The 15,291-nt window shown below is 51.8% G+C and overlaps 2 protein-coding genes across 2 annotated transcripts; both read right to left on the bottom strand.

Annotated features, from left to right (window-relative positions):
* Nucleotides 1-232: 232 nt before the first annotated feature.
* Nucleotides 233-6,956, bottom strand: LOC122380771 (RNA-binding motif protein, X-linked-like-3). The gene is made up of 8 exons (XM_043364212.1): nt 6,952-6,956; nt 6,113-6,337; nt 5,047-5,092; nt 4,475-4,544; nt 3,997-4,102; nt 3,343-3,474; nt 2,372-3,040; nt 233-1,134 (listed from the first exon to the last, which is right to left on the bottom strand). Exons 1-8 carry the CDS (start codon nt 6,954-6,956, stop codon nt 1,062-1,064), a joined length of 1,326 nt encoding a protein of 441 aa, XP_043220147.1. The 3' UTR covers nt 233-1,061.
* A 795-nt stretch (nt 6,957-7,751) lies between these two features.
* LOC122380770 (CLK4-associating serine/arginine rich protein-like) lies at nt 7,752-11,084 on the bottom strand (the record flags this gene model as incomplete). Its single annotated transcript, XM_043364211.1, has 7 exons — nt 10,903-11,084; nt 10,552-10,661; nt 10,109-10,254; nt 9,478-9,729; nt 8,999-9,189; nt 8,212-8,418; nt 7,752-7,847 (listed from the first exon to the last, which is right to left on the bottom strand). Coding segments are annotated over exons 1-7 (1,128 nt in total), but the record flags the coding sequence as incomplete, so codon positions are not given.
* Between the last annotated feature and the right edge of the window lie 4,207 nt (nt 11,085-15,291).

The raw sequence follows: 15,291 nt of genomic DNA, 5'->3' as shown, positions 1-15,291 counted from the left end.
GAAAATAGCTAAGCCGTTAAACTGCCGCTTTAATCTTCTTGGAAGGAGTACGATTATAGCGATTAAAAACGACCATGGTAGAGTGGTCAGCATCGCTGATTTTAAAGCACTTCATGTAAATTTTTCACAAGCTTCACCTACCACGACGCAGGGCTTACAACGATCCTGCTCATGTACCCTTTGTTTTCAGTCCATATGCCCTGCAACTCCCAAACCCACGTCACAATGCATATTTTGACAAAAGACAAATATATTCGTATCTACCGCACAGTCTGGCACACATTTCATCACTTGCCCTACAAAGTACCGCGCAAATCTATCTCATCCGTCAACACACGCTGACTGTGTCTGTCGCTGTTGGGCCGTACCATTCGCGAGAAAAATTCACCCCATGGCCCAGTCCCGCACGCATTATTCAACATGTCGAGCATTGGCGGACTGACCAGTCAAGGTCAAATGCTGCATAGCGCTGTCTCGCGTCATCTTTCGACGCAACAAATACGATTCACATTCACTGCCACTCCTGGAAAACCGCGTCACAGCGGAGGTGGAGGGGCCAGGCCGCACTAAAATGACCACTCGGGGTCAACGTTAGGTGCTAACCCACCGGCCAGTAGCCTCTCCCCAGGTGAGAATAGTTTCTGGCCATGATGCCCGTTTGTCACTGAGCTGTGCTCCCTGCATTGACCGACCGACACCAGTTCATAACACAGGCGGGTGGAGACAGCCCACAAATAAACCCAGTCACCAACACAACCGTAGGGTCGCAGCCATCTGGTCACCTGACCTAAGGGAACATCACATCGGTACTCACGCCTCATGGCCGTCTCACATACGTCTCTTACGGCGCCGTTATTGACAAAGGTCGTGCGCAAAGATCACCGTCAGCTCACGGGGACAGCCGACAGCGCGACAACCGCCCATGGTGTACGGAGACACTCGTCAAATGTGTATTATGACACCCACTGGAGTTGTACGAGAACACCCGCCAGAGGTGTACAGAAAGAGCCGAAATACCCCAAGACTGCCAAAAACGTAAAAAGGCGCCCAACCTACACAGATCAGTAGTCGACCAGCCGGAAACTGGTCCGGTCGCGGTCGCTGCCGCCGCTGTCTCGGTTCGACCGCCGGTCGCTGCGGACAACAGAACTCCGTCACAAGAAACCAACACCACGCCAAGACAAGAACATGTTACCAGCCTTGCTGTTTCTAAGCTAGCAGGGCAAAGGGGAAACATCTACCAGCACATCCCGCAGGGAAGTAGTGTTTACCCAATCCGCTCGATGAAGCGTACTGACGTTAACTTTCTACGTTCCCATTAGAATTTGTCAAGACATATGGCTAGGTATTGGTTATAAATCAGCTTGTCACAGCTCCGTCCTATGATTGTGCAAGCTGCAGGCTCAAGCCCAGCTATGGCCTCAAACTCAAGCCGCTGGCTCCTCGAGTCTGTCTGCCCCGTCGCGGGCAATGATTCATGGCAAGCACAAACCATAGCCAATTTACAGCCCCTTGAATTGGACAGGCGGAAAATGTCCCGGTGTCGGCGGCGGGCCCTCCACCTGTCACTTAGTTCCGCCGCATTACGGACTGGCGCGCGCGGAGCTCGTTTGCGTGACCACAGTGAGTACCCGGCCATTCCGCAGTCCGCTCCGCACTGTCCGCCGATATAAACTGGGCGCGAATAACCAGAGGGCCAGGTAAGTGCCATCATTGAGAGGCCGTAAATTTGCGGCCACCGCAGGCGGGCCAATCACAGAGAGGTAAAAAATATACAGTCGCCATACGTGAGGGACTGATTTAATGACATTTGGACGCGGCGATAATAATCCTATCATAAAGATGCTGAATCATAGTATACAAATATAAAATGATTGACGGGATTGGACATAGCCAAATTTAAGTCGAGTTGCAGTAATGAAGAAAAGGGGACGTTTTGGCAAGTCATACTATGTGAGTTTTGGAGTTAGAACTGAGGTGTTCAATATAAAATGAAAGAGGGGAGAGACAAACCATGGGCACAAAACCAATCTGTAGGCGCATTGCCCTCGCATTCATTCTGAATCAGCTGAAGAACCGTATACATAAAATCATGCGTTTGTTGGGAAGAACTAACAGGAAATTGCCAGTTCTTTTTTCAATAAGCAAATAAGTCAAAGCAAACAAGAGCAAAAGACATTGTATGCCGATGCTGCGAACGTCTATCTGCCATGATTCCATCTGCGTTTTCGTTTTCCTCTCGCAATCCCCAACGAAAAAGCCCAGTCACACCAATAGGTGCCCTTCGTGCCACTCCCTATCAACGGGATGCATCATTAGTAACAGCCACCCACCATTACCCTCACTTCCGGCTCCCACTGTGCGTACTCACCCGGTGCGGGGCGGCGGATAGCTGTGGTCGTGCCGCGGCGGGGGCGGCGGCGGCGGCGGCAGCGGCGGCGGCGGGTAGTTGGGCGGCGGCGGCGGCCGGCTGGTAAAGTCCCGCTGCTGTTCTACCTGGTACTGCCACGGCGGTGGTCGGCTCGGCGGGTAGTCGCCGCGAGACGGGAAGTCGCCTTTGGTGGTCCGGTCCGAGTACCTTCCTCCGCCGCTCGAGTATCGGTCACCGGACCGGCTGTGCCGGTCGGTCCCGCGGTCACCGCCGCCGCTGTACCGGTCACTGCTACCACCGCTGTACCGGTCACTGTTACCCCCGCTATAACGGTCACTCTTGCTACCGTAGCGATCACTGTTTCCGCTGTACCGATCACTGTTGCTGTTGTAGCGATCAGAGTTTCCACTGTACCGGTCACTGTTTCCGCTACCATAACGATCACTGTTACCCCCACCGTACCGTTCACTGTTTCCTCCACTGTACCTGTCGCCGTTACCGCTATACCTGTCCCCGTTTCCACTGTAGCGGTCGCCGTTTCCGTGGCTGTGCCGACCCCCGCCGCTTCCGCCGCGGTCTCCGTACCGGTCGCCCCCGCCTGAGTAGCGGTCCGAGCCACCGGTGGCGGAGCTGTCCTGTCGACGGCTCCAGTCCCCGCTGCTAGTGCCGCTGTCAGAGAGGACACAAGGTCAGACGAATGACTCCAAACATACGCAAAAACAAAGCCAAGGGAAGCAACGGATAGAGCACAAATGAAACCAACACAAATAAAATACACATTACACGTGTAAGTAAACCACCAAAACGCAACAGAACTCTGGGAAAGTAAACCACCAAAACGCAACAGAACTCTGGGAAAATCTCGCAATGCGACTTCTTCGGAACCTTAAAGATACAGCGACCTTACACGCCAGGCTCCATCCTAACCGCTCCTAACCGTCCCTCCCTCCACCGCCCAGCCCGTCACTGACCTTCCATACCGCGATCCGTCCTCCTGACTCCGGGACGCCGGCGGCGGACTCCCGTTAGAGTCCGAGTAGCGCGAGTCGTCAGAGTCGGAGTCACTCGGCATGCCGTTCTCCTTCCGCCACTTGGCCCTCTCCCTTAGTGCCGGGGGAGAGAGGGAGGGGAGTCAGCTGTGTCGGGGGATGGCAGAATAGGCGCAAAACGTGGGTAACAGGGCACGCGATAGCCAGAGGTTTCACAAAACTGAACTTGTAGGAGCTTGTAGGTGGACAATTGCATGAATCAAGTGACCAACGTTAATCGTTTTGTGTACTGCAAAGGTACATGGGGTAGCTGCAAGCTAGCTATGAACGCCATGAATGCATGCTATGAACGCATAAATATGGACGTCGCACATCCCTCTTAAGTTGATCGCCGCTAAGAAACAAAAGGCATATTCTCACGATACTTTGACAGCCGAATTAGGTACAATCCAAATGAGAAAGGACTGCTTCAAGCGAAGCGACCCCTATTCCTTCTACAAATCCTAGTCCGAAGCGTTGCCAACACAACGTTGAAGAACCAAAGTAGACCATCCCGCCATGCCCACTGAACCCTAAATGGGTGTCCCATTAGATCCATTTCATCCCATTCTTTGTCATCGCGCATGAGTGACTGACTTTTTCCTCATGCGTCTGGCGTGTGAGCGGAGCTCTGCCTCGCGTGCCTCCTGTTCCTTTTCCTGTTTGACGGCACGACTCTGCTCTGCTCGCTTATCCGCCTTGTCTGTGGAGAGAGGAGTACAGCGTAAGAGAGGGAGAGAAGAGAGGAGTTAGGGAGCGGAACGAGGGGTGAAATACTCAAGAACATTAGTGGGGTTAACAAGATATCATAACCACATTGAACTGTTGAATACAATCCTTCCACTTGAAAATACGCAGCAAATAAGTAGCTTCATACCGTAAGTCAAAATAAACTCTCGATTATTAAGAGGGCATGTAGCATTTGCGGACAATTCATCGGACAAAGGTGCGCATATCCACCGCGGTAACGACCAGGCCGCTGGACAAAACTCATGGGCCGTCTCAAACAGCCATAGACGATAACAGTTCAGCAGATTCACCATCGACACAAACCATAATCAATCCATTTACATACATTGCCTCTGCAAAGCCAGTTGCATTTTCTTTTTGAGCTTTTCTTGTGGTGTCAGCTTCGAGCCTCCGGCCTGAAAAACGGCCCAGTGTCAGACAAGGGTCAGCGCCAGCCGCCGGAGGTCAGGTCACAGGTCACAGAGGTTGCAGGATGGAGCGAAGGATGGCTGTGCGATGAAGGTTGAAACTAAATGCACTTTCAATCAAGGCAAAATTGTTTAACAGTAAATCCACCGTAGCATCAGCTGACATATTCTTTGGGCCAAGTATTACAAAGTTTCGGTTCTTTTCCTATCCCGTCAAGGAAGACAGTAATTACTTGACATCTTTTACACAAACCTGTAAGTCTCAGCGATAACACTGTAGCCAATCCCATAGCCCCCCCCCCCCCCCCCAGAACAGCAGTCTGACAAGCATAACAGTGTACAACCTGTACGGACGAAACTTAATAAGCTGCCTAATGTTCCGCGGTGTTCGAAATGGCCACACAAGACAAGCGATTAACAAGTGTGGACGGGTGCGCCCGACCGGCCAACCCCATCCAAGCCTCGTGGAAAGTGAAAGATTCTTACTGACTTTGGTGGCGGCTGGTTGTCCCAACACTACCACAGGCGCAGATACCCTGAAAACGAGCACAGAACGGCGTCAAACATAACGCTGGGATGTCATTATCACAGAACGCATTAGCACAGAACAGCCTGTACTTTGAGATGACACGCCTGTTGGACACGCCGGAAGCGCAGAATAGATTTGCACGATCTACCAAACTAGACCAGTAAGCTTATAAGAAGTATGAGAGCGCTCAGAGTGATTCATGGTCGCACCAGCAAACATGTAATGGCTTTTAGCATCATGATTGGACGTTGCTAGTCTAACATGCAAATAAACACTAGCTCACGAACCAAGACAAGCATATAATCTGCAAGGCAGGGCATTGAAAGAACACTGTCAGGGTAGCAGGATTAGGGCGTCAGATCGACCCACTGCCGAGTCAGCAGGAGACACAGGTTAAATTATACGGAACAATGTGCAGCTGACAAAACAGCACCCGAACACGGCAGATTGGTAGCAAAATGACTATAATAATAAGACACTTGCATTATAGCAAATTAGATCCTGTCAAAAGCAGTAGCAAAATTTGATAGCTCAATGTACATCGGAATGGTCAAACGCAGTCTGTATAGGTAGCCAAAGGATCGTTACAATTGAGCTTGTACGGATCCGGTACATCAACACGATAATTATATGTGATCCGTAAACAAAGGTAGTAACACGTATAGGGAATAATTTCATTATGAAAATACTCATTTCACTTCGGGGCATAAATAATATTGATTTTGAATTACCGCGTTTCCTAAATGATTACACATATTTTCATACCTTACACACAAATTAGCTATAAGAGAGCAATGAGGAAGAGCAAAACGGAGCTGCGAAGCGAAATGCAAAGGTCGCTAGCACCAAAACTTCAATCCTAAAAACTTTACCAAAGATATATGAAAAGTAAGAAGCAAAAAAAAAAAAATGACAGTTCAGTATCGCGGCTCCTTTACGTTCACTCCCCACCCGTTACCAGCCCCGTCTTCCTGCCCCGCCCCCCCCCCCCCTCCTCGCCCCCACACACACTCCAATCTTTTCTCACCTGCTGCCGCCCCCGGCGCCCACAGAGGCGGGCGACGAGCCGGCGGTGGCCGTCTCCTGGGCGGAGCCGCCCTCGCCGGCCGCCCCCGCCCCCGCCGACGCGCCGTCCCCCTCCCCCTCGTCGGCCAGGTCGCTGTCGTCGGACGAGTTCTCGCTGCGCCGCCGGCCGTAGTAGCGACGCAGAGGCGGCGTGGGAGGTCGTAGCGGCGCCGCCGGTACCGCCGCGCTGAAACGGGGACGCGGGCGGTCAGAGGTCGGCAGTGCAATCACGCTTAACTACAAAACTGTGCTGGAATACTTGCGATAATCGGTGAAACATTTTATTCCTTAGACAGTTGCATAGAAAAAGTCCAAGTAACATCGTTACACATTGCAGCTGCCATTACACAAAACATTGCATCAAGAGGCTTCGCAGCTTGGTCACAGCTGCTGTAACCATGAGACCCACACTTCCTGTTCTCCGTCTCTTTTAGTTCGCTCACCCAGCCGCCGTCGCCGCCGCCGGCTGCTGCTGCTGTTTGTCTGGTGAGGCTGCCGCCGCGGTGGAACCACGCGCCGGGGACCGCCGGGTCTCCCCGCTGCGCCGCGGGCTCCGGCGGGAGCGAGACCGGGACCGGGACCGAGACCAGGACCGCGAGCCGCGGCGCCGACCGTAGGACCGCGAACGAGACCGCCTGCGTCCGCCGCGCGGGGACCGCGACCGTCGGTCCCGGCCACGGCGGCCCCGGGAGCGGGACCGCGAGCGGCGCCCGCGACCGCGGCTGTACCTGACGGGCAGCGGTGGCGGGCCTCAGCGGACAGAAATGGAAAACGGGGGATGGCGCCGTGATGTTTACCCACGACATGCCGAGGAGACGACAGCAAACAACCGTACATTCAAACCAGCTGATGTCAAACCGACAACTGGGTCCCTGAATAAGGACTGTGCAGTAGTCACAATATTTCCACGGCTTGTAAAAGTCGCGACATCGGCATCAGGTACGTCTGCTAAACTTACGTAAACGGTAAACCTTTCTATTAATTTAGTGGTCACGCACTTAAAGCCCTGCCACTGCCCTCCAATTCCCTCTCACCTGTCCCGGGAGCGGCTGCGGGAGCGGCGGCTCCGGCGTCTCTCCGACTCCCGGGAGCCGCGGCGCCGCTCCCGCTCGTCCCGCCCCGCGCGGGAGCCGGAGTCGGAGCGGCGGCCTGACTCCCGATCCGAGTCGCGCCGCGGCCTGAAACGGTGACCGAGCTTCCGTCAGGGACGGTGGGATGATAAAGAAACACGACTGTGACCACGTCCTCACATTCATATACGAACTACTAGTGCACGGTAATTGGAGGGAGGTTTCAACCAGAGATCAGATCAGATAGTCAGTCAAGCCAGAAATATCATTTCCCTCTGCAATCCAAACTTCAGAGAATTTTAACGAGGGCTTCTGCATAATCAATAACATGCAAGTCCAGACGGTGCACACTGCACGTTACAAGAATCAGGTTGCCAGCATATTATCGTAAAAGCCACGAAGAAGCGGGTAGCCCAGTTGTCATTTCTGAGACGGAGAGCTCGCATTCTTCAACTTTTGTCGACCCTGGGTCATTGTAAAGCACATGAGACATTAGACAAATAGTGCTCACCGCGCTGTATCCTTTGGACGCTGCTCCGCCGGTGCGGGGGCGGCGGGTCCGACCACCGGTCCGGCCGCCTCACCCTCGGAGTCAGAGTCGTGACCAAAACTGGTGATAAACTCCACCTGAGCGTGAGAGGACGGGGTCGGAGTTAGACACTGGGGACAAGCGGGCGTTCCTGAAACAACTAATAAAGATGGGGGAAATCGCAACAATGAAAGAACTAAATTGTCTGCTAGAAAGGAAAAGACGAGTTTGCTGTCAATCATGGAAGGCATCATTTAAACCTTTTTTAAATGGCGTTTCATTCGTCATTCATCCTCATTCTGAGCCGACTGAATCATACTAAACGTTTAACTTCAACTGCCAAAAATAACGTTACTTTGCAGCATAGCTGGCAGTCTGCGGCGTCAATCGGTCCCTTTCCCTCTCCAATGGTATCAACTATCCGTTTCCTCTCTCCCCCGTCCCTCAGCCTAGCCTCCGCACCTTGCTGGGCGGCGGGCTGGGCGATCGGCTGCGGCTGCCCAGACCGGGCCCCACCGGTCCGGCGTACGGCGCATATGTGGGCGAGCCGCGCGGCGCCGCGTAGCTGGGTACCGCTGCGGCCGCGGCGGCCGTCACTGCCGCCGGCCGGGCGTGCTGCTGCATCTTCTTCTCCTTGAGCAGACGGCGCTCCTTGCGGCCCTTCTTGCCCTGCCGGCGGACGGAGAGGAGGGAGTGGGGAGGGGGGCTGTGAATGTGAAGACGACGTAACAAACGTCAGCGAGCAAGGAACGCTGCATTGGAGACCGATCACAGTGCTACACAAACGGTGGAGCAAAGTGGGAAACAATTTGAGCACAGCGCGGCACTAACTGTGGAACAAAAGGGACAACAGTGATATCCGCTGAAACAGAACCAGTTAACTAAAACATCCCGCAAAACAATGATTTCCAAATTTAATTATCAAATCTTTGACAGTCAACATTAATTTGTAAGCACCGCAAGACATGGAAAATATGAACCAGTGTGCTGTACCTACCGACTACAGACCCGGTGCACTGTGCAGACAGAGAGCCCCTGTACCCCAGTACTCTAACCTGTACCTATGTACCCTGGTAATTCCCCCGGTACTTCCCCTTGCCGTACCGATCCGGTGCGGACGGAGAGCGCCTGTACCCCAGAACCCTGCCCTGGTACCCCTCCCCGCGCTCCGTACCGATCCGGTGCGGACGGAGAGCGCCTGTACCCCAGTACTCCACCCTGTACCCTGTACTCTCCCCATGCTCCGTACCGATCCGGTGCGGACAGAGAGCGCCTGTTTCTCCTCTTCCTCGATGCGCGCCAGCCGCGCCGTCTCCTGCTCCTCCTGGTCCGCCACCAGCAGGTCCATGAAGCCGGTGGAGCTGAGGCTGTAGCCGCGGCCCACCAGGTTCAGCTCGCCGTACTGCTCCGTGCTCAGCTGACTCACGTCCAGCGCCATGTCTGAACAGGGGAGAGGGCGTAAGTTAGGGTCGCTCAGTGACTCACGATACCGCAGATCAGAGGCTCACGTAAGGACAACGCTCAGGTCAAGCCAAGCTTTGACGACCCAGGGAGCAACTTACTATATCAGACGAAAACAAGCATGACAGCACAGCTCAGCTGCTGTGGACATAATATGATTAACTGACTTTGCATCACCACCAAAAATAAGGTCTGACAAAGAAATGTCAACCCTCTTCCCTGGAAGCCCATCATAACTCTACCCTCCGCCATCCATCCCATCCTTACCGAGATCGATATCCTCATCGTCACTCTCCTCCTCCTCATCCGGCGGCGGCGGGGGCGGCGGCGGCGGCTGGGACGGCAGCGGCGGCGCCGTCGGCTCGCCGTCATCGTACACGTATCCGATGGCGGCGCGGGACTCGGCCAGTCGCCGTTTATCCATCTCGGCGTCCCGCCGTCCGGCGGCCTGCTGCTGCAGCAGCGTGCTGCCAAACTGCTCCTCCAGGTACAGCTGGTGCAGGAACTTCTCCTCCGATACTGTAAAGGAGGGGGGGGGGGGGTTATCAGATGGTGAAGGGGGACTGTGGAGATGGGTGGGGGACGGTCACTGGACGGTGCAGGGAGCAGTCACAGCTAGGGGGTTATCGTCTCCGGGCAGAGGGACGGCAATGGTCCCTGTCAATGGACGGCATTTACTGACAGGAGGGATACAGAGACCACGATAAGGGCAGAGGCCAGAACAAGATAAGTGAAAGCATCATTCAGTTATGGGTGTGTTAAGAAGCACAAAATGTGACGATAGATATTTGAAAGATCTTTGGTATCTGATGAAAAATCCTAATGAATTTAGCAGAGCGACACCAAACGTCCTCCCCAGCCCAGCCCTATCCCCACGTCGGTCAGTTGGTACACTTACGTCCGGCGAACTCGTTTTGCACCAGGATGCGGTAGCGCTCAAAGTTGATCTGGTCGGCCTCGGCCTGCTCCAGACCGTCCAGATCGGAGGTACCGGGTGGGGCGCGCACATCGCTGATCATGTCCAGGTGCGCCCGGCCGTCAAACCTGCCCGACAGGCAGACGGAGACGGGAGGTAGGCTATCGTCTGATCATCGCACAGTCCGAGCACCACCATAATATTCCAGTAAAGGAACTGGCCACAAGGAAATTAGAGCAAACTTAAGTATTCGGTACTGGCATAGCTAACAAATCTGGCTTACACCAAAGACATGGAAAGTTGTGCCATTTTTTTCAAAACTGACACTGGTTATAACTAGATGCCTTAGTGATAATAGAGGACCGTATGCGCCTTTATGACCCAGGGCTGCGGTTCAATGTGCTCGTAGTTGTGCGCGGACCTACCTGTCGATAAGGACCTCCGAGTCCCCCTGCCAGGACATCATGCTGTTGGGCCCCTCTGCGGCCATCGCCACGGCCGGGTCCAGGTGGATTTTGCACGGGCGCCCGTGTACCTGTGGTAGGGTCCAATAAACGGTCACTGGAGGGTGGCAGAAGCAGGCGCATTGAGTGGGGTTATTAGAGAGTAGTGGCGACCGACCGAATTCAGGCAGTCGCTGTCCAGGTTAGTGACAGTACTATAGTGGCGAGTATCCGTACTTTGTTTAACGAAGCACAATTCATAAATCGTGAATGTAGATTGTAGAGGGTTATCACCTACCCAACCAATGTAATGAATGTCGCCATGCGGCTCACCTGCAGAAACTGCGTGGGGTCCTGCTTGGTCTTCTCATAGTAGTTGCGGCGCCGCTCGGCCCGCTTTCTGTAGTCGACAATCATACCTTTGACGACGCGCTCCTGGCGGCGGGCCTCATGCCACATAACAAACACACACTCTACCTGAAAAGGTAATGCACGGCATTGTAAGGTCCAAGTATAATATATAAACAGCTGCTGATCCAAAAACACAAATCTTTCAGCACAATTATGCGTATCCCTATTCCTGTCTGGTCTATAAAGGTGCTGAGGTTAGCCTTCGCTTTTAAAGGGGCTGTCGAACCGATCTCCCCACTCGGTTTTTCGCGAATATCTCGCGCAAAAAGCGGGCGATTACGACGAAACTTTCAGTATCATCGAGTCAACCAATTTTACACATACCCTGAAAATTTCGTGACCCTGACCCATATGATATTTGACCTGTAACCTATTCTCGAGACCATGTTTGGCCGGAATCGCGATTCGGCGTACGTCGATTCACATTATCCGCACGTTTGCAGTCTTTTTTTTGTGGTTTTAAACGTTCAAACATGCGATTGAGAAATGATGTCAGTCCAAATCGTTATGGTGGGTGTCAATATCACGTGAAGCTCAGACCAGGTCACTGACCTTTGATGGCCTGGGTTCACTTTTTCGAGTTTTACATGTTTCTACTTTCTAGACTAGTTCTTGGAGCTGATTTTGAATTAAGCAGCCATCTGAATATTTACAATGTAGTTTTGGTGCTTTTATAACATGTTTGATGTTACAAAGCTGCCAGTGGTGGTTGACACCTACTTTGAATAACAAGCAAGACCCTTCTGGTTGACCTGACCTGACTTGACCCGATTTGGCCTAAATGTATGAGGACATCTGTTATCAAAACTAACATGAAATTCGTGAACAGCACCCCCAAAAAAACCATAACAACCTCACATTACCAAGTTCTGACAAGCCTTTTGCAGACTTTTGGGTCATTGACCTTGAAGGTCTTGACCTTGACCTTGAAGGTCACCCACTGACCTAGGACCTTCTGGGAAAACACCAATACGGGCGAGGGTTAAGTCACCCTCCTGCGACCATATTGTATACCCATCACAGGTGCAAGGGCGGCCGTCGAAAAGCACTCAAACCAGCACTAAAAAAGAGCATGAAACGTTTACCACACAATTTCAAAAGACTACTCTTATAACAAAATTGAGCAAAGACGAAATTAACCTCTTAACCCAGCACAGCACCTCAATATTAACCCGCGCCGGGCCGGTGCTCCGAGACTTCCGCGCCGGGCCGAGGGGGGGGGGGTCTTAACAGTGAACACCCCCACTCTAACTCGGCTCCTGGGCCACGTAGCGACACGCGGTAAGCGGCAATCGAAAAAAAACGTCCAAAATAAGGATGAAAACACTTCGTTTCTTTTTGGGTCAGGTCAAAGGTCAGGTCACCAGAGCTCACCAAAGGTAAAATGCTGGCTATTTCAACATTTTGGAAACTGCCGACGGCTATCTCGGGAACCGATAGAGCTACAGCGCCGCGGAAAAGCGCATTCGATAGCTCTTTTAACGCTCTTTCGCCAACATATCCTCAGATTTGACCTCAGGTCAACAGTTTAGCCTTCAGAGACCAAAAACTCCAAAAATAGCTGTTTTTACGAAAAGCATTTGCTCGACAGTAACTTTTGACTCAAAAGAGCCACAACATTACTTTTGCCAGCATCGTGTTCCTCTCGTCGAGACGCTTTGAATGAACAATCCTCAAGTCACGGTCATGACCTGACCGGAAAAGGTCATGTTGCATATCAGTCGATCCGCAACGTCGAGCCGAACACATCTAAGGCGTTTTCAGCGCTCTAGCACGCCTCTATCAGAAGTTATTAGCGAAAAACTGTCAGATTCTGTTCGGGACCTGAGATGACCTTGGGGACATAATGAGGGGTCACAGTTGCCATTTTACGGTTCAGTGTGTCAATTTTACCTACATCTCAATGTTTTAGAGTGTCTAGAATAGCATTCAAGCAAAACAGACGCTTTTCAATTTGCTCCCATTGACTTATACCTAATGGAGAGGCCGCAAATTGACCTGAACTTAGGTCACTGATATCAAAATTCCAAGATATACATTTTATAGATAATGTTGCTCTAATTAATCGCTGAAAGTTTCAAGGCAACCATTCAGTCAGTGTAGCTACGACAAACATTCTTATTTTTTCTGAGGCGAGGTCACTTGGCGTGACCTGGTGACCTGACCTAAGGCGACCTGGGTCTGAAATTTTCACATGTGCAGAAAAGATGCACAAACAGGTGTGCACTGCCGTTTTTTAGATATCTGCAAAAAACCGCAGGGTGTGTGTGTGTTCAAACACCCCTCCCCCGCCCAACGCGGGTTAAGGAGGGGGGGGGGGCACTGCCGACTTTAGGTCCATTCATTCCATGCAACGCCCATAGGGCTAATGTTAAAATGCCTAAATCAAAGAGGGGCACGGTGCCCCGCCCCCGGTGCCCACCCTGTTCCGCCGCCTATGACTTCTATGGTAGGTAATTCCACAACTCGCCAGCGGTTGCTGACCCCCAAATTGCCCTAACAGTGCTTGGTTTCCAAAATTTCCTGCAGAAGCAAAATGCTGCAACACAACGTGCCAAAAGACAACGGCACAAAATACAATGCGTTAGGTAAAAATGTTGCAGTAAACTGAATAAGGACTAATTTGTAGACAAACATGGGGAGGCACCCCAATGCTCTTAAAAAGACACCCCTAACAGCAGTGCCCCCCAGCAAAAAACAAAAAGCTACGCCCCTATGTGGACCAGGATATGTGCGACAATGATGTCTTCAAAAGACAACTTATCAATTGTCAAGTGAGAGCACTGAGTGCTCAGGCTTAGCTCTAAAATATGGCAATCTGACAAAGCTGAATATTTTCCTTTCATCGGGCAGTCCCTGCAGCCCAGCCAATAACCAGCTGCTGTTGTTATGGACTGTGTTAATCACGGTCATATATACCTACACGGTCATTAGATACCCAACTAATTCAATTAAACTAATGAATTGCCAGCAAGCCCAACCAACTCCAAACACTTCACGCGGCGGGCCGGGCCGCCACGCCAAAATAAAATTCCTCTTGGCACAAACGCGGCGCAAAATCAGCTCAAGCAAATGCCTATATATTGACCACTAGTAGCATCAGGCACCAATGTTGCGTCATAAACTAAATTGTATACGACGAATCGCATGAATGATTGGATATTTATTTCCATGCTTTTGATAATTTTTTGAATTTTTATTGATGACGTCATTTTGATTGATAATCTAAGGACGCGTGTATATCACACCACGGTGAGATTTACATAATGCATCGCACTGTAGTGTAAACCTCACCCGGGTGTGATTTACACAATACACTACTCCTGTGTATATCACACCACGCGGAGTGTGATTTACACAGTGGGCCGGCAATGCGTAAATCACACCGGGGTGTGATATACACAATGTGCTCCTAGTGTGTAAATCACACCCGGGTGTCAGACCACGCAGCACCTGGGTGTGATTTACACAGTAGGCCCGGCAAATGCGTAAATCACACCGTGGTGTGATATACACAATGTGCTCCTAGTGTGTAAATCACACCTGGGTGTCAAACCACGCAGCACCTGGGTGTGATTTACACAGTAGGCCTAGCCAATGTGTAAATCTCACCAGGGTGTGATATACACTGTGTGCTCGGTAGTGGGTAAATCACACCTGGGTGTCAAACCACGCAGCACCTGGGTGAGATTTACACAGTAGGCACGGTAACAAGACACTTAACCAAACCTTAGACCTGACCTGACCTAACCTAACCTAACCTAACCTAACCTAACCTAACCTAACCTAACCTAACCTAACCTAACCTGACCTACTGATTTTTGCCTACCCGTGGATGAGGAAGAAGGTACTCGCATGAAGAGATTGCAAGCAATGGTAAGTCAAATATTTTTAGGTTAAGTGGTTGTGCATCAGGCTTCAGGCCTTCGGCCTGAAGCCAGATACACAACCACTTAACCTAAAAATATTTGACTTACCATTGCCTGTAATCTCTCCTAAGGCATTGCCTTCGGCACTGCACCGCTTCGCCACGAGCATTCAGACGTCGCTTTCCATATTGTATTGGTGCTTTTAAACTTGTCGGTCGGCAGCGAACCCACCGCTACCAAGGAAAAGCGAAAATGCGGGAAAAAGCGCCCGCACCGACGGGACTCGAACCCGCAACATTCGTATCATCGTGCAAGCACCTTCACCACTAGGCCAGGCGGTCAGCTGATTCCGAGAGAGAGGACGCCCGGAATCCCGCCGGAATATTCGTAGTGCTTAGTCTGATCTGACCAATGGGCGAGCAGAGTCACTGCTCTGACCAAT

Source organism: Amphibalanus amphitrite, unplaced genomic scaffold (genome assembly GCF_019059575.1).
Source record: "Amphibalanus amphitrite isolate SeventyFive unplaced genomic scaffold, NRLGWU_Aamphi_draft 000106F_arrow, whole genome shotgun sequence".
NCBI lineage: Eukaryota > Metazoa > Arthropoda > Thecostraca > Balanomorpha > Balanidae > Amphibalanus > Amphibalanus amphitrite.
This window is presented reverse-complemented; position numbering and strand designations above follow the sequence as displayed.

Coding starts and splice junctions, on each gene's coding strand:
- LOC122380771 (XM_043364212.1), bottom strand. Junction 3,041..3,342: donor GACGGATCGCGGTATGGAAG/GTCAGTGACGGG, acceptor CCTCTCTGACAG/CGGCACTAGCAGCGGGGACT. Junction 1,135..2,371: donor TATCCGCCGCCCCGCACCGG/GTGAGTACGCAC, acceptor TGTTGTCCGCAG/CGACCGGCGGTCGAACCGAG.